Below are 23,873 nucleotides of genomic sequence, written 5' to 3'. Positions count from 1 at the left end.
ACAATGTGTTACCTTAAACATAATACTCTCACAACATGGGTGGAATACACACGTCACAATATAACAGTGTTGAATTGAGAGGTATAACTGAGGGAACTTTATCCTCATATTTCTGTAGATTTTCTTATTGAGGTAGCAGAATCACCTTTTCAGATGAACTCTTTTTTTGGAAATACAGAACTGCTACACCCAGGATGACAGACTCACATCATCAGGAGGTTTTTCTCCCCCTCAATGTTTTTTTTTTTATGTCACCTCTGACAAGTAGTGCATAGCAACACCGATGAGAGTGAAACATATTCTGGCTCTGACACCTTCAACAAGAAAAAGCTGAGCTGCAGTGAATGAGGTTAAGTGACGAAAAAGAGATTTAGGACTGAAAATCAGAGTAAGGGGTGTGGAAAGAAAAGAGGCTGTTACATAGAGGAGGGAGATAAAGGAGAAATGGTTTCACACAGAGAGCAGCTGTAATCCTCTGGATATAAACCCGAGTGGTAGAGCGGAGCTGTTTCAGTTTGAAGGATGGGAGATGAAATGCTGCCATTGTCCTTCGCTCTCCTAACAAATGGAGCATCTCTCAGTGTGAGCAGCCATATCCAGCAGGATGGCTGGTCCTCTCCTCCTCTGCTTCCTCCTCTCCGGACTCACATCCACAGCGGGTGAGTACCACAGCTGCTCCATCATTCTACACAGCCGGAGGATTAACACACACTTCACTGGGGAATGCATGAAAGAAGCACTCATCAAGATGTTTTCTTGATTTCTTGTTTGGTTTTAAAAGTCACTGTGACAGAAAACTGCTTTTTAAAGTTTGATATAGCACATGTACTACCGGTGAAAAAACCTCTGACTTCAACTAAATGTTTACTGCAACACATTAAAAGACTGTTGTGTACTTTTGGTCTTTGTTACTTTTACAACTAAATGTGTTCATGAGACGTCTGGGATGAGCTCACGTGCTTTAGCAGTAGTCTGATGTAGGAAACCTTGAGTGAGAGTCACTCAGTGCTGAGTCTCATTCAATAGATCATCTGTTTGTAGGAACCGAAACATTCAATTACCGTAATTTCCAGACAATAGAGCACACTGGAAAAGAAGCTACCCACTAAATTTTAAAAGAAAAAATATTTTTATCATATCTTAGCCGCAACGGACTATAAGCTGCAAATATGGACTGGACCGTTGTAAAATGAGATATTTACACAAAAAGATTTTGTAAATGTTTATTTGCATACCTTAATTGTTTCCTAACGGTGCCTGTAACATGGCAGTAACACGGCTGATCAAACAAAACAGAAAAGTGGTTGATGTCTTTATTCATCCTCCTCCTGTGCACTGAAACCACTGAAGTCGTCTTCTTCAGTGTCAGAGTTGAAGAGCCTCAGAACATCTCCCTCATGCACCTTTTCAGTCTCTGTCGGTGTTGCTCTCAATGTCACTTTCGTCTCGAGGCAAAGTTTCCTCTGAAGTTGTGCTGTTCTCTTCATACAGCAGTCCAGCCTTTGGTGATCGCGGATTCTTTCACTCTGCTCCACGCTGTTACGATCCGCTGGCAGACCTCAGAAAAGGATGCTCTTCGCAAACGGACAGTTTTTGTGAATGATTTCTCGCCACTGGTCATCCAAGCCCCCCACTCACCTCGGAGCGCCGCTTTAAATGCACGATTCACACGGATGTCGAGTGGCTGCAAAAATCGAGTTGTACCTCCAGAAATCACAGCTGGAATTGAGCTTGTTCTCTTGATGGCTTCTTTCACAGAATCTGTTATATGGACCCTCAGACTGTCCAAAGCGAGCAACGCTTTTTTCCGTTGAAAAAATCCTCCCGGGCGCTTACCGTAGTACTCCGTCAGGCATTCATTCATTAGGCTTTCTATCATCCACCCTATTTTGTTAACTTTAACGACTATGTCTTTCGGGAGTTTTTCTTTTGGCATAGTCATCCGCTTAAAAATCACCATTGGTGGAAGCTTTTGTCCGGATGTGGAACAGCTCAAATCTCTAATGGCCAGTTGTTCAATATCCATTTTGCTGGCGATTGTTTTGGCTTTCAGAGGGATCTGCACGGTGGATACACCTCGGCCGTCTGCGCTCTGTATGTTCCCAGCAGTTCTGAAGAACATCTACAAGTTCAGGCCATCTGCGTTTATGACCTCTGAAAGCCTTTGTCATGTTTTGGCATTGAATCAGTTCTTCACGCTGCCGTCTCCAACGTCTCACCATTCATTAACGCCAAGCTTACATATAGCAGCTCTGTTTCCTTCCTGGATAGCCAGATTGCTCTCAACTTCCCCGATATCACCTCACTGCCGCCCCACTGGGAACTTGTCTCTGACCAGGACGATCAAGGCCGTCTCACAACACCAGACGCCGGACTGACACTGCAGAGAGAAGCAGACAGTTCTGCTTCACTGCCTCCGATGGCCCCATCCCCCGGACCCCCCCCCCCCCCCCCCCCTTCCCCCGCAGGGGCATCTGGGGGAGGCTAGCTGTGCGCCTATGAGTGGCTGTGCGCTTTGACCCCCCTCCTCCCAGCGGCGGGCTGCAACACTTCCTCTCCTATGCCCACATGTGCTTGTCTTGATGTGTTGTAATTTGTGTTGATGCTTTAAATGTGCTTGAGGTTTGTCATTTTTTCCTAATGACAAACTGTACTCTCTTAGAGCTCAGTCTGAAATCTGCCTTTTTTTTTTGTCCTCTTCTCACCTATAGCTTCACATGAAATTTCGTTGTACAATGACAATAAAGTAAAGTGTGATTGAATTTAAAAGCTGCATCATATGCTTTTCTTCGTGTGCTTTCTACGATGAGGGTGTGAACAATATTTTGCTTGTCGTGCCTCTCGTGCTGCAAAAACTTCTTCTTTGCATTAACCTCTTGCATCTGTCTCGTTCTTTTGCACTTCCTGCAAGAGCGCTCCCTGATGGCCGTTAGTGAAGAAAAATCCATAGATTAGCCATCAGGGTTCAAAGCGTTGGAAAAAAGTAGTGGCTTACAGTCTGGAAAATACGGTAATGGTGGTCTCTGTGTAAATGCTTTTTCCAAATGTTCACTTATGTAGATTATGAAGTTAAAATGCTCATATGTTTTTGTTTTCTACTTGTGCATTTGCATGCTGTTGTATTGTAGCCTGGCGCAATGTGGCTTTACTAACAGCACCAAGCAAAAAGCTGCTTTGGCGGTCTGGAGCTCCAGAGGTTTAGTGAGATGTCAGCCATTCGTGTCATTTTGAAATGACTGAGGAACAAAACCTGCTCAGATGAATCAAGTGACTTTACATCATACTGTGGTTATAATCATTAAAATTCAGAGACTTTATTTCAATTGAGTATTAACCCAACAACTTAGGGCCAAAATGTTGAACAATCCGAAGCTTCGCAGCTCATCCTCAATACTGTTCTCTTCTTCTACATGATTGCGAGGATGATTTTTCTATCCTTGTCTTTAAATGCCAGAACAGGGAGTGTGTGTGTGATGTGTGATGGAACTACAAGACAAGATGGCGGATCACAATAAACTACATTCCAAATAGTGGTTCTCAGAGAGCAGGAAGTCTGTCCTCGGTCTCGACGATGTGCTGGAGAACAACAGAACTTAGAAGCTCGTCTTTAGCGTCTGCTTCCTGAGTCTCTCTGTTAAAGGAACATTTCTAAAATGAATTCATGTGAAGGTGATTTGCTTTGTAAAACATCTGGAGTTGTCCGGTGGTGTTCAGTTACTGTGTGATGTTGTCTTTGATGTGAAATGTGTAGGTTGTTAGTAAACTAGTTAGTAAAGCAAAGATTAGCATGCAGACCCTGTGTCTTCATGTGGCAGAGCTAACTTCAGTTTACAGGTTAATAACTACTCCTAATATCATTATCAACAGAACTCAATCACTGTAACAGAATCAACTCATCTTCATAAAAGTTAAACAGTTCTGTATAGAGCGTCAGGTTTAACTAATCTCATGTAGGGCTGAACGATTAATTGCATTTGTGTTAATATCGCAATACGATAAAACTTTGACTGCTCACGTGATCTGGTCACGTGACGACTAACGCGTGTCATCTGCCCACCTTGCCTGAACGGGCTCGTGGTTTTTAGGGATGGAGCGGATCTGATCTGGGATCGGGTTCTGGTATCCACGTAATTCATAGATCAGAAATTTCCGATCCAACCTGCGGAGATTCCTGATCCATGATCCTGGTCTGCTTCATGGTGCTGAAATGATCCCCAGTGTTTCCCTGCTGCTGCTCTGCTCGCTGGCTGCAAACTGTGGACTGGATTTCCTGAAGGGAGGCGGGTCTCAATGAGACCAGCAGGAATGAGTCAGGAAATCCAGTCCACAGTTTGCAGCCAGCGAGCAGGCTCACGTAGCAACACTATGCTATCCAACCTTTCATGACAACATGTTGCTGTTTGGACAGATTTTACACTCAAAACACCACAAAGCAACAGAAACGTGGATTTAAGCAAAGCAGTTGTACAGCGAGGCGGTCACTTTGTCAACAGACGTCACCGTTTTAAAACTCCAGCTGAGGAGAACAGCACTGACCGCGGCATCAACACAATGAACAGCAGCTCCTCCAGGCTGTCAGCAGGCGAGTCACACCTCCGTGAAACTGCGTCCTACTCCGCGCTAAACTCCCTGGAAATAGTCCCAATCATTTGTGTTGTTCGAGCTGAAGCACTGCTGTTGCTGCTGCCTTGCTAAAGAATTTCACCAGAAATTAATAAAGTGATTCTGAGCTTTTAAAGCTAGAACTAGTTTATTATGAGATGATGACGTCACGCAGACCCCCACATTGTCCACATGGAACAAAAATACTTTGTACTGCTTCCTTTTCTGTCCTGATACTAACCTCAAGTTGTCTTTAGAGAGAATACATGCATACATTTGTACATTTCATACTTTACTGTAGAGGAGTTTATTACAGCTTCATTTAAAGTCAACAATAACGATAATAATAATATTAAAGCAAACAGAGCTCTGCTATCAGAATCGTATCAGCAGATATACAAAGGATGCAACCTCTCTCCTGCAAACCCCCCCCCACCCCACCCCGTGGAATCCTATGTGCTCTGTCTTGTGACATGTACTATGTTGTAACATGCTGGATGCTAAATGTGCTGAGGTGTTTTTTTTCTTATATTCCAGACTTTACTCTAAGGAGTACTGTCTGCAATGTGACTTCTTTTTTCTCCTCCCTCTCCCAATGTTGTCTTCTTCTCTCCATCTGTGCTTGAAGTAATTTCGTTGTACTGAAAAGTAGAATGACAATAAAATGAATCTTGAATCTTGAATCTTGAAGTTAAGTATCAGGATCGGATCAGAAGTGAAACAACGTGAATCGGTGCTTCCCTACTGCAGTGTAGATGAGCAAACTGCTCAAAACCCTTAATGTCCAGCGCAGCATTAGTATAGTGACCCAGCCTGGTTTAGGGCTTTGATAAGCACAATGGACAAGCGGCTGGCTTGTTGTGATGAACGCTTACAAGACTGCTAGTGACAGTACTTAGTAAGTTTACTACTGTAATTGAAGTAGAAGATAAACTGTCTTTCATATTAATACATGCTTCATTTGACTTTATCTTAACATAAGCCTCGCCTATAAGAAAGAACAATTTATGTATAATAAATCTGATATTGTTTATTATAATACACATTGATTTATTGCTTGTGTTTGTTGAAAAATACATGAGAGGACTTTGAAAAGATAATCGCTTATTAAATCGCAATATTGAGGAAAAAAATTGCAATTAGATTATTTCCAGAATCGTTCAGCACAAATCTCCGGTATTTGCCCAGTTGGTTGTTAACACTTCCTTGATGTCTCTGAAGAAGGAGTTTGGTTTTTGTCCAGGTTGAGAGAAGCTGCTGGCTTCTGTAGCAGTTAGCACCTCCTGCTAACTGTGGTTGGCTGAGTTCAGCAGGAGGAGAAGAAGACCAAGATGATGGTTCAGGAGAGTCTTTCTTTGCAGCCTCCTGGTTGTTCCCTTGTCCAGACCAGAGGATCTGGTTGCTCTGGCCTGTGGTGCTTTTCCTGCTTGTTGAGGAAAACACAAAGAGGTTCTGTGAGGTGTCGTTTCCTGGTCTCGTCCTGGAGAAACCGGTTGGTTTTCCCTGGTTTATGGGAGATCAGACGCTGGGTGCTGGTCTCTGGGTCCGGGGGGAAGCTCTGACACTTGTGATCGGGTCAGAAGAGGAGTTGAGGAGTTGAGGCCTTTGGTTGCAGGCCTCTGGTGTTTGCTGCTTCCAGCAACCCTCCTCCTCCTCCGTTGAAGAGCAGGAGCAAAGCTTTTTGAGAGAATCTCTCTAAACGGCTTTTGGTTTGCATGCATGGGCTGCAGAGGCAACAGGACCCCCTGCGGTGAGATGCTCAAGGACAAATAAAGATTGTTTTTCAGTAGAAATGAACCAACTTTCTGTGGTCTTGTTAGATCCCAACAGGAGCAATATTACTATCTAACTAAATGACGGCATTAATGCAGCTCAGTGATGTGACTTCAGGAGAGCTTGTAAGTTATGTAATACTGTTTGGCCTGTTTAGAGCTTTCCACCTCACGGATCAAGCGTCCATTGTCCAACTGTGACCCATATTGCTATAAATAATCTCTACTTTAGAATGATTAAATGTTTGCGGCTTTACTGACCACAAAGTGCATGATGTTAATCCGAAGCAGAATTCCCAGATTTTCTGTCCATGATCTTGTGCTTCTGTCTAGATTTTTGATTAGACGTGAAACTCTCCTCTGTGCTACCAGAAAGTAGTAATGGCCGAATGAAGCTTCAATGAAGCTTCATGAACCACTTTCTATATTCTGACTCCACCAGATGACAATCTTGGCTTGAAGATAGAGGCCGAAAGACTGCTAATGAAGTGTGCTTTCAAACATTTGTCCAACAGACATCACCATCTAATGGCTTCAGAAAATAAAGTCAGTGGTTCATGAAGCTTCATTTGGCCATCACTACCAGATAGCCTGAGGCGAGACGTCTGGAGCAGTGCCACTGAGAGAGTATGGAGCCTGCCGAGGCTCCCTGACCGGCCAGACGTCATCAGCACTTTGAAAAAACTCCTGTCACACCATCACAGTGGTAGTAAAAGAAAGAAATAAGATAACATAAGATAAGATATCCCTTTATTTATCTCACATGTGGAGAAATTTGCAGTGGTACAACAGGATAGTAAAGAGAAGAAAGCACACATAGCAGAAACTAAAAAAAAAAGCAGATAAAAATACAATATAATTAAAAATGCAACGTGGTTGGCACTCTCCATGCACACTGAGAGAGTTCTGGGTTCAAGTCAAACTCCAGTTGGCAGGTTCTCTCTGTACAGGCATGCCTACACAGTGTGTTTGAGGCAGGTATTTAGGGGCAAAAGTCAAGTGTAAAAAAAAACAAACAAAAAAAACAGCCAATTATGAAACTGCTTGACTCGTAACTGGTGAGGTTTCTGTATTTTCAGCATTTGAAGCTGAAAACAGACTTTTCAACTCCAAATCTCTTTGTATGCATTGACAACTCTTATTACATGTACAAATTCTAATAGAGATGAGCAAAGCAGATTTACAAATTTCAATGTAATTATACAGACAGACAAATCATGAGACGACGTTTGCAGATTCAGGTTCACATTGACAAATTCTTTTCTACATTGACCACTCTGACTTTGGAAAGACGGCTTGAAATACGGACAGACAACTCTCCATACGCATCGACCAATAATGGTGCAACCATAGACTTTGACTCCCGATGTGCGTGTGTCCTGGACTGTTCACATGTCCATCACACACTGTGAGCTGGATCAGCTCCAGCATTGTGAGATTTGAAAAAAGCAGTGGATGAACAAGTATTACCTGGCTGAACTGCGTATAAATCAATACCAATTACAACTTTCATTTTAGAAGTCCTGGCATTATTGATTATTGATTTAATTCCATCTCACTTCGATTGATCAGCTTTTTGCCGGTTCAGTCGCAGGTTCACTGTGACCATCAGTTGTTTGACCTTTTCCTCAAACAGCTTCAGTTTCTGTACAGGTTGAATTAATGAGGCAGTTTTATGGGCGTTTGGAGAAGAAAGAAATTTGTGTTCAAACATTGGAAGTAAAAGTAAAACATTTTTAGAAAGTCCAAATACTCAGATGTGATTGGTCTGCAGAGCCGAGCTCTGGTCAGCCTCCCTTCTGTGATCCTCAAGCACAGTTCAGCAGCAGCTGAACACTTTGGTCAATAACAAATGCTAATATGTGTGGTGGCATGGCTCGCTTGGGAGAGCAGTTGTCTCCCAATTGGCAGGTTGCTTGATGATTCCCACACACATGTTGAAGTGTCCTTGAGCAAGACACTGAACTCCAAATTGCTCCCAATGGATTGACAGCGCTTTGCATGGCTGTAGCCTCCACTGGTGGGTGAACGTGATTAATGATGTAAAGTGATTTTGGAAAAAAGTCCAGTTACCATTTGTGTGAAGAATTCCTAAAGTGGCTAAAAATCCAATCTTCATCAACTCCAGCAATTTAACACAACATCAGACAGCATCAGCTGCTCGCTTAAGGCCGATTCATACTCCATAAGAACAAGAAGAAAGTTCGGCACTCCAGGGTCCTTCCAGCTCGCTAATGACAGTACCAGTCATATTTTAATCATGTTTAACTGACTTACTTGATACACCTGAAAGCGTCACTCAAAGCTGTCAGCACCTGCGGTTAAAACCGGACTAACATTGCGACATGGACACAAACTTTCTCTGTTATTACTGAAACACTTCAGCAAAATCTATTTCTGAAAACATTTGAAGTGAGAAATAAGCTGTGCGGTTGATAAGTTAAAATGCTGCTTCACAGATGTGTGCCTGCTGTGAGGGGGCGGGGCCTGCTGTGAGGGGGCGGGGCCAGCTGTGAGGGGCGGGGCCTGCTGTGAGGGGGCGGGGCCTGTGGATTTGACAGCTTCTCCTCTGAGTATGAACTGTCCTGCAGAAAAAAGCTTTTTTTTCACCGTCTGGCTGACGTCACAATCGAACTTTGCTTCTTGTTCTCATGGGTTCTTATGGGTTCTTATGGGTTCTTATGGGAATATACAGGGGTCTTTATTTATGTGTCTGTTCATTTCTTTTAGACAGAACAGAAGCAGTGATAGCAGACAAGTGTGGACAGTAATATCACTTCTCCACATCCCATAAATATGTGACGGGGCAAGCTCCCGCAAATATGCCAGGAATGGTTCATTTGACGAACCCCCATAAATATGTTAGGACCCCACAGAGGGAGGAAACACATTTTTGGACCCGGGAGACAAGGGCATGAGTTTTTAAACATTTAATTTATTTTCTTTGATTTCTTTTTACGAGAGCCTCGTCCACCTGTCCAACAAAAAGACAAAAAAGCAGGGAACAGGGAAATGTTTAACTGAAAGATGGCGTGGCAGCCCGGCCAAACGAAACAAACAGATGCAGCAATGGCCCAACCCTGTACAGGGCCGTCGAACCAGTACCGGCAGCCGGGCTAAGAAAGAAAGCACAAACCCAGACTAGACCCAGAGGGAAAAATAAAAAGCGAAAACCGTACGGCAGGTACAGCCACGCCAAACAGATCCCACCTCGGCCAGCCAGCCGGCCACCGGGAAGCTTGGAGCTGGAACTGCACCTGCAGTCATCAGGACCACGGCGCCTCCCAGGAAATGACATGAAGACAATGAATGACAGAGCCAGTGAGACAGCGAGACAGCGAGACAGTGAGAGCCAGAGACCTGGGGAGCGCAAAGCCCAGCCTATTTATAGACGGAGCGGAAATAATTCCAATAAAGAAACCAGGACCCGGATGTGATCACCGCCGCTAATAATTCCAATCTTCTAAAAAAAATATCTAACTAAAGAATATAACAGGGCCAAATGCCCGTAAGAGGAGCAGAAATATAAGGGGGGGGACCCCCGTGACGTAACAGTTATGCTAACCCTAATTTCATTACAAAATCTGCTTTTCGTCAGTTGATCTTTGTGGTTTACAGATGGTGTTTAGGAATCAGTCATTAGATGGGAGTGCTGCTTTTTTTAATGAAATCATTTCAATGTGATGCTGATTTGTAGTAATCTCCCTTTAACACATTGTTTGTGTGTATGTGGGTGGAGGGACCAGGGCTTGGCGAATGACTGACTCTCTGGATGAAAAGCCGTAGGCAGGATTAAGAGGAAAACATGGGAAAAATAATCTGTGGGCCGGCTGCCGTCAGGCAGAACAGGCCAGTGAGAGAGGTGAGGCTCCCAGCAGCAACACACAAGGTGACTTTAGTCCCTGCACAAACACACACACACACACACACACACACACACACACACACACACACACACACACACACACACACACACACACACACACACACTTTCAGGACATTTGCGGTTTTTATGTGAATCTTTTAGTGAAATCATCAGCCTGCAGACGTGGATGTCTTTGAAAGGAGCACTCCACCCTGAATGGTGGATGAACACTCCACCCTGCACAGAGGAGGAGGAGGACTGCTCCACCCTGCAGGGTGGTGGAAGAATGCTCTACTCTCAGCAGCACTGGGACCCTGGACTGAATAAAGACTCCTCTTCTCCAGTATCTTTGAGTGAAACAGTTTTCGTTGTGCACCAGTAGGTCCGATCTGCTTGGTGTTCTCGGAAGATCCTGAGCACACAACAGACTGAATTATTAAAAGGCTTTTCTGCTTTTACAGCACAGACTCATAGTAAGCTGCTTTATTGACCACATATGGCTCAAAGTGTAGTAAACAAACGCTCCTCCAGCAACAGCTGTGTTTGTCTGCTAAATTTAAAACCATCTCAGTGTGAGGTATATTCGTATTCAGGAAAGAAATGTGGAGCACTTCAGAAGTCCAGACCATACTGCTGTGAACACATTCAGGGCTGTTCCTGTGTGCCATGATTACAATACTCAACTAAATGATTGCTTACCTAATCATGCAGTTCTTTTTCTGTTTCTTCTCACTTTTATTACAGTCCGAGCCCGAGCAGAGCTGGACGAGGGCCTGTTAGAATCCAAGGAATTAGGGTCTGAGCACTGACTGCATAGAACCCTATGGAAACCGTAGGGATTATTATTATTATTATTATTATTATTATTATTGTTTGTCAGCCCGAACAGATGCGTTTTTGAAGGCCTTAGCATACATAACTTTTTGTGAATTTTGTGAACTTTCTGGTGAAAATTTCGATAATTTGGGGGAGATACATATTTAATCCAACACTCCACAGGGTGGGGGGGGTCTCACCCCAGCTCGGGGTGAGTGCGGCTGGAATGCAGGGAGCGTGCTCCCTCAGTTGTGGTGCTCGTGGGGGGGCTGGGGTGCGGTGCTCCTTCCCCATTCGCTGTTGAATTAGTGGAGGATGGGATCTCGCGGTGGCCGGGTGGGGGCCTGGCTGGCGGCCTGGGGGGCGAGAGGCATCACCCTCCCTCCCCCAGTGTGTGAGTGTGTGGTGAGGGGGGGGGGGGGTTTCATGGGGCGGGAAAGTGGGTGGTAGGAACTGAGGCTCCTGGGGGTGGAGAGTTGACTGTCCTCCAACCGGGCCTGGTCGGGCCTTCACTTTTCCTGGTCTGGGGGCGGGGCTGGGGCGGGGCTGGTCCGGGGCGGGTGGCTGAGGCCATCTCTTCCTTGCCGGGTTCGCTGGCTCCCGGGGGTGCGGCAGGCTTCGCTGCCGGGATTAGGGGGGCTCTCGGCCCGCTCGGCCCGGGGGCCGTGCTCCGGCCGGTCTCGGCTTGGCGGCTTGGGTCGGGGCCTGGGGCCCTGTGCCCTGTGCCCTTTATCCTTCTCCTGTGGGCTCCTCTTGCCTGGGGGGGAGGCTTCTCTGCATTCTCCATCTGGTGCTTCCTGGGCGGGGGCGTGGCTCTCTGGGGTGGTTCGCTGGGGCCTCCCCGGTCTGGGGGGCTGCCGACCGCCGGGGTGGCGAGGTCCTGGCCCGACGGCCTCGTGCCCCGGGGTGTCGCTACAGGACCCCCCACAACAGTTCCGGCCACACCCAGTGGACAAACCACACACACACACACGCACACACACACACAAAATGAACAACACAAAATAGGGAAAAATATTGAATAAAATAAATAATACATACATGGTAAAATCAATGGTAAAGTAGAGTACAGATTTAATAGGGGCTTTGGTTTTTCTGCCAGTGTAAATCCTTCAATCATGTTTAAGAAGTTTTTGGCATTATTATCTATTAGCATTTTGAGGGATTTAAAATATCTTAAGAATGAGTTATGAAAGGCATTAAAATGAGGTTTGACTTTCGAGTATTTTGCTTTGTGTATAACAAATTGACCAAGTATGATAATATTGTTAATAAGGAAGTCATGGTGTGAGTTTTCCATTATAAGACCAAAAATAACATCCAAAATTACAGTAATTTTCATAAAAATTTGAAAATTAGTGTTGGATCATATAACTACTTATGATTGATGAGACACACGTCGTTGAATTAGTGTTAAATGGTCTTTATGAAAAAGATTATGTTATTGCTCGTTCTGTAGGAAGTAGTAAGGCCAGGAAAGTTTATTTATATTGCCGCTTCGGGACATTCAGAGACAGTAAACCACTCGTTGCGTCTTTTCACCTCACACAGCCACGTTAGCTTTCCACGAAGCTACGACGCTAACTGTGAAAGCTAATGTTAGCTTTCTAATTTATTTACACTGTGACGGGAGAAACTTGCAGCCAGTAATAAAGTGAAAGGTCATCACAGCCATTCATAATGTGACACATCATCAGAAGGCATGGACCCAAGTCTCACCCCGGACACATCTGGTAGTTCAGGCGCATGCGCAAGCCCCACCCTGGACACATCTGGTAGCCCGGACAGATCTGGTACCCACTGTTGCCAACTTGCCGATTTTCTTGCTAAATCTGGCGACTTTTCAGGTCCTGTTGGCGACTTTTTTTGTGAAAAGCGACTAGCGACAAATCTAACTTCTTCTGGTGTTATTGGCAACTTTCTAGTGTGTTTGGCGACTCTAGTCGCACCAGTTGCACTTCACTTACACGTTAAATTTCAACTTAGACACTCTTAAAAACGGTTGAGTATGCAGCAGTGGTGTGCAGTCAGGGGCAGCAAGGCTAGCACTGCTAGCCCTGTCAAAAATTATTTCTTTTTTTTTAATAATTAAAATGTGATTCAGAATTCTGCCTGGAATCAGTGAGGCTGCTTGTTCAATATACAATTTTATCCAGAAAACAAATGGTTTTATTTTGCGGAGCTCAAATCTCCTAAGTCCTCTAAACGCATCACAGCTCCTGTCCTCTGCTGGGGCCAGCAGTGACTGCATTGCTCACCTCTGATGGAAGCTGGACGCTGCTATTGGGTTAAAATGTTGAGTGACAGGATCTTCAGCCAATAAAATTTTGATGTGCTATTGACAGAACGCTCCAGGGCAAGCAGAGTTTCTAGTGCTGGTCTGGGTGTCGTCATTGAAATGAGCTTCACTGATTGGCCCATGAGCAGGTGCATGATGAAGCACTGTTATTATCTGCTATTCCAGAAAGGTGATGGCGGCTAATTTAACAGCAAGATTGGGTGATACGATAACGGACCTGCTTCGGGGCCTTTTTCAAGGTCCCAGTTTGCAGAAAAAAATGGAAATTGTGAGTCGAGGAAGACCGACACCAAAAATGGAAGGACTAACTCAGACCAACAAAGGCTTAGTCCAGCATTTTACAGTGGGATGGATTTCATCTACAAGTGATAGGTGAGAGCTAGTTTTATTTTAATTTTTTTCTTTCTCTTGATTAGATTGGCGCTGCTGTTGGCATTTGGTTCTGTTTTTGATTTTGTTGTGGGATGTGTCTCGCTCAAATGTGTGTAGATTAGGCAGCTCAGTGCGTGAATGTGAGTGAGCGTGTGCGTGCGGCCGAGACGCGCTCTTCTGAATGAGCCCGTGGAGCGGACAGGTGTGTGTGTACCTGTGATGACAGTGAGAGACAGACGTGGCGACCGGGGCAGGTCGTGAGTATAATGTGTATATTACAGTGCCGGCAGTCAATAAAGTCCCAACTCTTCGGCAAAAAAAACGGCCTGTTCTTTCGGTGCTACTACTACTGTTAACAAGCGTGACGTCTACGGGAGTAACCCCGGAGGAAAAACTGCCTCCGGCCCTGGAGAAGACGGATCTCCAGTGTCCCCCAACCACGGTTAAGAGATTAAAGAAGGAATGGTTAAAACTGGCGACCAAGAAGGGACCATCACATTGTTGAAAGAGTGGTGAGCATCAGAAATAAAAGGACAATAACTGCTAAAACCGAGTGACTGTAATACAACAGTGACAGCAGCGTCGCTAAGCTAATACGACAGGCTAAGCTAATGGCGGCCGCTCGCTATCTCCCCAATGTTTACGGACATGTCAGGGGCAACGAACAAGGTACTGTGGGAGCTTATGAACACAGGACAGAGAGAAAATGTGAACATTACAACCCATTTCTGTGTGATGAAAGCTGTGCTAACACACTTGCTAATGGAGGAGATCTGTTCCCACCTTTCAACCGTCCTGCTCCGTTTTCCTCCACCAATCCTTTTTATGGAGCCGACAGTCAAAGCCATGGCCCCGTAAGGAAGCCCAGATGTCTACACGCCCCCCTGTGCTGCTCCAAGCATGCCATCAAAAGTGCAGCATGCAGACACAAATCCCTTTGCCACGGCTAACATGCAAAGTTTTGTACAAAGCACACCAGCTGCTTCCAAACAAGAAGCAAGCACGCTTCCTATGTTGTACCCATGCATTAATTCAGCAGAGACTGTTAAACACGAACATCCCTCATTAAGCCATCCCTGTCACTCCTGTCATCTCACCGTCATCTCCGCGTAAGAGCCGCTCCGCGCCATGTCAGCCTCCACCGAAGGACAGTGATGATCCCAAAGAGAGTCCCCACTCTACATCCTGGCCAGTACGATGGCAGCACACCATGGAGAGAGTTCATGCACAAGTTTGAGAGCTGCGCAGAGGCAAATCACTGGTCAGCAAAGACAATGGCCATCCAGCTGAAATTCTGCCTTGTTGGAGCTGCAGGTATCATCGTCCACAGAAACCCTCATTCATCTAAATGGTACTACCGCCACCTGCTAGAGGAACTCGAAATTGTATATGGCCCGTCTTCAGATCACGCACCAGCTGCTGCATTAGAGCTGAGGCAAAGAGTACGCAAAGCTGGTGAGTCCCTCCATGTGTTCAGAGATGGCATTTATGGGAAAGTAGCTGTAGCTTATGGGGATTGGTCAGAGGCTGAGCAAGATGCTAGAGCTGTTGAAGTTTTCACTAATGGCCTGGGTGATGCAGAGATAATCCAAAGACTGTTAGAAAAACGCCCAGCCACCCGAGCCAGAGCATACGAGATAGCCCATTGTCATGAAACCACAGAGAGCTGCGTCCCATGTCACACAGCGTCATGCAGCCAGTGACCCGCAACCACACTGAGCAAAGGCCCCATGCTGCTGTTGTCAGAGAAGAAAAATAAATTTGACTGTAACTGCCACTACACTTGCAGCTAGCCCATCGTTTTGTCCCACACATGACTGCAAAAACACCAAAGCAATACAAGAACTTTAAAAGGGGTGACATTCGCTGCCATAACTGTAATGGTTGGGGTCACAAACAACATCAGTGCTCGTCCCCCCAAATAAATGCAAAGACTTTAGTTCTGAGCACTGCCCATGAAAGCCCACAGCCTACTGCACTCCACCTTAAAGGCCAGAGTCGTGAAATGAGCATCTACGAGCTGGAGGTTTGCACAGTCTTGGACAGTGGAGCAGGGAGGAGCATACTGCACCTTCACCATTACAACACCATTCACCAAGACATGAGACCCACATTACAGTCATCTATTGTAGAGACTTTGCTTGGGGTGGGACCAGGACACATACTGGTGCTTGGTGAAGCCAAAATACCTGTCAGTATCAACAACCATCAAGTTAATCAGACTTCATCGTGGCTGACATAGTGAGCAATGAAGTACTGCTTGGCCACCCATTCCTCACCGAAGCAGAGGCCCGCATTGCATAGTTCTGTTCGGAGAAGAAGCGGCAGACTTTCCAGCCAGCTCCCCTGCAGTACCAGAGCACCTCCAAGAGCTCTATGCCCAGAGTTCCACTGACCTTAATGACAATAAAAAACTTGAACTGTCGATCCTGTTGCGTGTCTATGAAAGTGTCTTTTCCAGGGGAGCCGGTAATCTGGGCCGGACCAGTCTCGTGCGGCACATCATAACCCGGCCCGGAGCTCCAGTGAAGCAGCCCCCTCGTCGGATGGCTGGGAAAAAACAGCAACACACAGACAAGCAGATCCGGGAGGGCCTCCAAAACGGCATTGCCACTCGCAGCCACAGCAGTTGGGCGTCACCAGTCGTAATGGTGCGCAAAAAGGATGGGAGTTATTGCCTTTGTATAGATTACAGGGCGTTTAATGACCGCACTATCACTGACGTGTACCCGCTACCAAGACATGCTGGACACATTCGCCAATGCCAAATGGTTCAGCACCTTGGACCTCGCTTCAGGTTATTGGCAAGTTGAGCTGTCGCTAAGAGCCCGACACACAGCCGGCGTATGCACTTGTAATGGACTATTTGAATGGACCGTTATGCCGTTAATCTCATGCAACGCGCCAACGACGTTCCAACGCCTTATGGACCGCGTCCTGGCTGGCATGCAGTGGGAGACCTGCCTCGTCTACCTGGACAACATCATCGTGCTGGCCAGACACGCGCCCAAATGCTGCAGCGGCTGAGCCAAGTGTTTCAGAGACTTAAACAAGCAAACCTCAAACTAAAACCAGACAAATGCTTCCTGTTTCACCTCGAAGTTGCCTATCTAGGTCCCATTGTGTCCGAGCATGGTGTGGCCACTGACCCCAATGAAGTCCACAAAATCCAAGCTTGGCCCACTCCCACGTCAGTCCAAGAGGTCAGGCGTTTCATTGGCCTTGCCTCCTACTATCGCAGATTCGTGAAAGACTTTGCCTCCATTGCCGAACCGTTGCCTAACCTGACAAAGAAAAACGCACACGTGCCAGACTTGTACTGACTGTGCATGCAGAGCCAGACCCCGCAAAACTCCACAAGCACCCATGGGAACTATCAGGGTTGGAGCCCCGATGGAGCGTATTGCACTGGACAATTATGGGCCCACTCAATGAGACAAATCGCACAAAATGCTATGTGCTCGTAATACAGGAGTATTTTACAAAATGGACAGAAGCTTTTCCAATCCCAGACGAAAAGGCCGTGACAGCGGCACACGTCGTCTCAACAGAATGGGTGTGTCAATTCGGAATGCCTCACTCTGCACAGTGACCAAGGACGCAATTTCGAATCAGAAGGTATTCCAAGAAATGTGCCGTCTGTTAGATATTGAGAAAACCCACACCACGCCATTCAGACCACAGTCAGACGGCCAAGTTGAACGTTTCAATGCCACACTCCAAAAGCTCCTTTCCTCTACTGCACAGCGCAGTCACTGGGATTGGGACCTCATGATTCCATATGCACTATGGCTTACAGAGCGACCAAGCACAGTGCTACTGGCTTCACCCTCAACTACATGATATTCGTAAATGAAATAAGTGAACCAGTGGACCTTGTAGCTGGTTTGCCCCCGGACTCGGACAATGCATCGTCAGCCCCAGAGTATGTGCAACAAATGCCCAAGCGACTGGAACTGGCCCACAACATCACTCGAGAAGCCCTGGGTGAGTCAATCAGAGGTGCAAAAACACAATATGACGGAAACGCTTGCCACACACAGTTCAAAGTCAGAGATGCTGTGTGGTATCTCATCAAAGGAACACGTCATGTCAAAAATAAAGTCAGAAGGTTCCTCCCCTCCTATGAAGGGCCTTTCTTTGTTATGGGACAGTTGGATGATCTAGTCTACCGGATCCAAAAGAGCCCCAGAGCCAAAGTCAAAGTCATCCACCATGATCAACTGAAACATTACCGCAGCCGTGAGCTCCTGGATAATGCCTGGGTCTGGATCAAGCCCAGAACTGGGCACCTTCTAAGATCTCGCTGTGGACGGGGAACCAGCAGACCAGGACCTCGGCCTGCATAACTTCTTCTCTACTGCAAGAAGTACAACTAGTGACGGCCCCAGCAACTCCAAGCCGCCTGCTCCACTTGCTAATAATTCCAGTGGGATCATGTCTTCTCCATCCACTCCTTCCCATGTGATGTTTGACCATGGTGGGGTGCGGTGGGAGAGCCAAGGCCCAAACGTTAGCGCGGAGGACTGGACCGGTACGGGGACTGGGTCACTTGAGTGAGTCACATAAACAGTTCATATTTGCACTAGAGACTTTACAGTTTATTTTGGACTCTGGTCTAGTTCACAATGTTCTGTGCACTTTCTAAGAAGCACTTTCTTTTTCATCGTTACTGTTAAAAAAAAACAAACAAAGACAAAAGCTGAAGAGACAGTGTTTTTATATACATGCACTTTATTTTATTTGTACGTGTTGTATTCTGATTACAGGATCAGTCAGTCAGCAATACTCCCGGTCGCCAAAGAATAGGTCTCATATATTGCGTAGGTGTATTGTACTCTTTCTAAATAGAGATAATTGCATTTCAATGTATATTTTTCACTCGTGTGTTCACTGCTAAATGAGCTAATTTTATCACTTAATAGACACTTGTTATTACAATTTAACAAACCTATCATCCTTGATATGTAAATTTATGTAATATTGGACACAGCTATGTCTTCACATTTTAGGCCTACTGAAATAGGGATTGTGTACCACTTTATATTATTTAGATGGAATGGAATTAGTGCTGATTACCAGTCCATGGTGGGGGTAGTGTTGTGGGATGTGTCTCGCTCAAATGTATGTAGATCAGGCAGCTCAGTGCGTGTAGTTTACAAGTGCAAACTACAACAACAAATCATCAAACACAACAACTAATTCAAAAACACAACTGCAAATTGCAAAACACAACAAGAAATTAAAAAACACATTAACTTTAACGGAAAAGGTAGGTACCCGTCGGCGGCAAGCGCTATCACTGATTGGACGACGGGGCAGGACGGGTTATGAACCGGAAGTTATTTCCCTTGCGGCGCGCTGACAGTGTCGAGAGGGGAAGACACCGGGAATGAAAGAAGGAACTATGTTTTGTCCCAACTGTGAGAAAGAGTTGGTGGAAGAGTCACCTAACTTCTGCAGCAGCTGTGGCAAAAGACTGCCCATTATCTCCAGTGTCGGAGACACTCCACAACCAGCAAGCAAGTTAATAAGCACAATGGAAGGTTTATGTTCCTCATAGATATCGTAGCTTGCTAACGTTAGCTGTTTGTGTGTTTCCAGACCTTAGCAAGCGTCAACTCTTCTACAACTGAAACGATAATAAAATTGTACATTTACTACGTTTGGTCGACTTTTGGAAGCAGCACTAATATGTGTTTGTACAGATAAAATTACATGAAGGCCCAAGAGTATTCTGATCAAACAATCCTCCCTGATAGTCCGCTAGCTTAATGCTAACATATAATGGGAAATACCATTGACAGGCTAATCATGTTAGTATTGCCACGGCGTGTATGTTCATCTTTAAAATGGTAAGATTACAATTGAAATATTAAACACACAACATTATATGCAACCAATATTTACAGGCGTATATTCCCATCACTTTCAACTATGAACTTATTAATGTTAGCTGTAAGCAGGTAAATATGCTTTAAATAACCAACTTTCACACAATCGTGATAAAGTTTTGACGATTAAGCCTCAAGTTTTAATTTACTTTAATTGACCAGTTTTAATTTACTTTAATTGACCAGTCTTCACTCAGACAAAGTCTGAGTGAAGACTGGTCTGTACTGGAGTGAACCAGGATGATTTGCATTTATACAGAGGTTAAAGTAACTTTTTACATCCATTCAAAGTGTGTGCGTGCTTGTGAGTGTCTGCGCATGTGTGCGCAGATTCTAGGACAACTCATCCACAAAACTGCGACCCCGGACAACTCGTCCACCGATGAGTTTTTTGGGAGAAAATATATCCTGTACAATGTAGTTTTACATATTACTTCTAATTGATCTGTTATTATGTTTCATATATCTAGTATATGTGCATTTAAATTCAGTATGGTATCATATGGCTTTTTATTCTCGTGAAGAATGGTCTTCTTTGCACACATGATGCCCCCCCCCCCCCCCACACACACACACACACACAAACACACACACACACACACACACACACACACATACACACACGCACACTGCCATGTGCTTCACATGCACATTCCAGCTCGTTAATGACTGTATCAGTCATATTTTAATCATGTTTATCATTTAACGTCGTGATCGGAAGAATGGAATTTCATTAATGCAGAGTCAACCTATGCACTAAAATGTTTTACATATTTTCTGAAAGTGACAGCTGGGTCCCGTGAAGGGCTGCTGATGTTAGCCACAGGTTTGACAGCACTCCCACCAGCAGGCCTGACGCCATCTCTACGCATCGGCTTTCTGAGTTATTCGCCTTTTCCCGTTGCGAATACATGTGCTAATACACTGAAACTCCCACTACTGGAAGCATTCAGTGTATTTAAGAAAAACATGGACTTTGGGATCCAAAACGCTCCTGGATTTGGATGTTTTCACTTGGTCATCTCCATCATCATCCCTGGACCCTCCTCCTCCTCCCTGGACCTTCATCCTCCACCTCCATGATGTCTCCCGCTGCCACACAGACAGGCAGCAACAAGAGGACGTCTCTCCAGGCTCTCAGAAAGAAGAAGCATTGCTGAAGGACTGTTGGATGAGCAGTTTGTAAATACACCATCACATGACTACGTCTTCCTTTGCTTCCTCTGGCAGGTTATCTCACTGTTTCCATTGAGCCTCTTCCTCCCGTCGTCATTGGAGACACAGTCACACTCAAGTGCAACTTCCAGACCGATGGAAACCTCAGAGAGATCGTGTGGTTTCGGGTGAACAAACAGGTGAACTTTATGAAAACGCCTTCACTCACACACTGACTCATTAGGTGCACAGGAAAGGGAAATCAAGTTCTTCTCCTGACCTGTAATCACACAGGAACTTGTTTTATGCCATTTACATGGGAGGTAAATTCTAATGTCAATGATGGCTGGTCTGATAATATTGTTTAACAAGTTACAGAGTCTCAATTAGTTAAACTCAGGATCACTGCTGTTGGGTTAGGAAATATCAAAAGGTTCTTCATACATGTTGCATATTGACATATTGACTATAAATGTATTAGTATGTGACAGTGAGGCTGAACTCTACAGCAGGGTTCAAACTCAATTTATTTAAAATCTTAAATACAAGATTGTTTGATTCAAACATCAAATACCAAACTAAGAGACCTGTAAAAATAAATAAGATATGGTTCTATCCACTAACATTAAACAGTCTAATTGGCTTCCATTTTCCAAATTGTCGATGAAAAATGCTTGTAATTTGACAAGCAGGAAGCCACAAACCAGTTATCATAGGGATTAGTACTTTCCTTTATTTTTCAAACGGTTCTACAAACAGTCTGCTTTCACAGCCACTTGTAGTTATCAGTCAGTCTTCATTCTTTAACTGTTGCAACTCTTTTGTTCTGTGTTTTTTTTTTTTTTCTTCATTCATCCCTTTTCACTGTATTTGCACCTTGTTTCCAGTGTTCCTGCTCCCGGCGCTCAGACCCTATATTTAATGTCTTTGTATACTTTGCTTCTCTCTGCCTCAGGGTCTTTGTGCTTCTCCTTCTCTTTCTCCTTTAAGCTGACAACACTGCATGATTCAAACCCTAATTCTATGGGGGGGGGGGGGTCAGAAACCGTCAACATTAACAGACATCAAGCGTTATTATTAGTGAAGTCATATTTGCTTTATTTAAGATCCACTTATGGACTTCCTTTTAGCAGGTGCTGGAAGGAGGCAGTTCCAAACAAAAGATTTTCACCTACGATGCCTTGTACAACGCAAGCTACTCCCACATGGAGGAGAACCGCCGGCGAGAAGACCTGATCTATCAGTCAACAGTGCGGTGAGAGATTGAAACTCCTGTATGATGCTGAAGCTCCAGGGACAATCAGAAGTAAAGGATTTGATGGTGGAGGGGAGTGCAGAGCAAATCGAGTCTGACTTTTCTGTTATTGACATGAAATGATAGAAGAACAATATTGTACAAAAAGCTCTTTAATTAAATTGATAAACTTCAGGAGCGTGAAACACACCTTAATCCAGGACCAGTAAATTAGTGTCATAATACCTATTACATTAAATCTTCAGTTTTTCTTTGTCTTGGCAAAGAGTACATGTGTTGAAAAAGTGCATATATTTGCAAAACATTTCATAATTAGTACCAAAATGACTCCAACCAGAACATAAAGCCAATTTTAATGAAACCTTCTGGTACAAACTCACCCTGACATCACAGCTTTGAGGCTAGTTTGATAGCAATGAGTGTCCGTTTTCACAAAGCATCTGAGACTAAAAGCGGCTCTTAGTGACGTCACTCTTAAAAAAAATCTTAGAATTCCTCGAAATTTAGGATTTTTCTTAGAATTTTTCCTTACAAAAATAAAAATAATTCACAAAGCATCTTAAGCCCTAAAAGAGCTCCTAAGGTGGAAAACCTTTAAAAAGTAGTGAGGAGAACTTTTAAGAAACCTAAGAGTTTCTTAAACAGACAAGATGACGGAAAGACAAAGAGAAAGGAAAGATGTTCTCCGTATGTTTAACTACAATGACTTAATGACACGCTACCGGCTCCATCGTGGAGGAATAATGTTTGTCCTCGACGAAGGTGATCACAACACTGCGGTACGTCGCTACAGGGAAGCTGCAGCAGTGTCGTGGTGATGACTACGTCTGTCCCAACCCTCCGTCAGCGGAGTGACCAGTCTGACCGTTACAGCGCTTTAAAAGCCCCACATTGGTGGTAAATCACAGGAATTGGTGACGCTGCGTCGCCTCCACCCTTAATATCAAATACATTAAGTGGTAAAAATAACCAGCGTGGACAGAAAAGATAATAATCAAATCAATATAATAATGGGCTTGTGAACGAGGTAAGTTCCATCATTTTTAAGTTGTGTACAAATTAATTAAATAAAATAATTGTCATGATGACACATTTTTAATACAGCCCAAGATATTTGACGGGTTAATTTTACTCTCCATTCATTACTCGGAGCACAGAGGCTTTTTTCTGTCCTCCTTCCTCTAACAACCAATCAGCTTCCAGCAGACTGCATCCTGCATAGCAACGGGGTCACCCTCCTCCTCACTGAGATACAAGTTTCTGTCGACTCCTTGCTAAAGGCCTTCACATGCTCCCCACAAGGCTCGTCTGCAGACTGTTCGCAGGTCGCAGGTGCGCACATGATTGTATTCATGCTCCACTTCTGGGCTCACTTCTTTCATTTCGTAACGATCCCGAAAATATATCCACTTCTGCTGCCCGGAGTTCGAGCCGACTGGCTATCTTTATTTGCTTTTAATTTGTGATTGTTCAGATGGGGAGACGGAGGATCTCCTCAGACAAGCGGCCAGTAGGCTCTGGCGCATGCGCAGTCGGCTGCGCAGTCGGCTGCGCACGTTCGACCGCAGTGGGGCCGCAGCGGACCCTGTGAAAAGAGGCGGATGACGATTGTGACGTTACTGCGCACTGCAGAGAGAATGTGAAGGCCTTAAGAGTTGCTCTGAGAAACTTCCTGAATCACTTTTAAGCTAAGATTGCTAGGATGTTTTAGGCTAAGTTAGAAGCTCTGACAGACTCTGAGACGCTTCGTGAATACGGGCACCGGTAGCCAGCTTTCATATCTCAGCTCGGTTGTCTGTGTCATGTTATGTCTATTACTCTCAAGAAAACAGTCTTAAAAAGT

General features: G+C 44.9%; 1 protein-coding gene across 9 annotated transcripts in view; it reads left to right on the top strand.

The window, feature by feature from the left end:
* Nucleotides 1-270: 270 nt before the first annotated feature.
* LOC308113149 (immunoglobulin superfamily member 21-like) overlaps nucleotides 271-23,873 on the top strand; it is a 51,159-nt gene continuing 27,556 nt past the window's right edge. For 3 of the 9 annotated variants that reach the window (XM_080469166.1, XM_080469170.1, XM_080469163.1), the window contains exons 1-3: nucleotides 416-659; nucleotides 20,851-20,975; nucleotides 21,906-22,030. In XM_080469166.1, the coding sequence (XP_080325292.1) occupies nucleotides 605-659; nucleotides 20,851-20,975; nucleotides 21,906-22,030 (305 nt within the window). In that variant the 5' untranslated portion in view covers nucleotides 416-604. Of the gene's footprint in view, nucleotides 660-10,983; nucleotides 11,072-20,850; nucleotides 20,976-21,905; nucleotides 22,031-23,873 lie in introns of all 9 variants that reach the window. The other 6 variants (XM_080469169.1, XM_080469165.1, XM_080469168.1 and 3 more) reach the window with 5 other exon arrangements.

The sequence above is a fragment of the Lipophrys pholis genome, assembly GCF_963383615.2.
Source record: "Lipophrys pholis genome assembly, chromosome: 8".
Lineage (NCBI taxonomy): Eukaryota > Metazoa > Chordata > Actinopteri > Blenniiformes > Blenniidae > Lipophrys > Lipophrys pholis.
The sequence above is the reverse complement of the archived record's forward strand: the minus strand, read 5'-3'. Positions and strand labels throughout refer to the sequence as shown.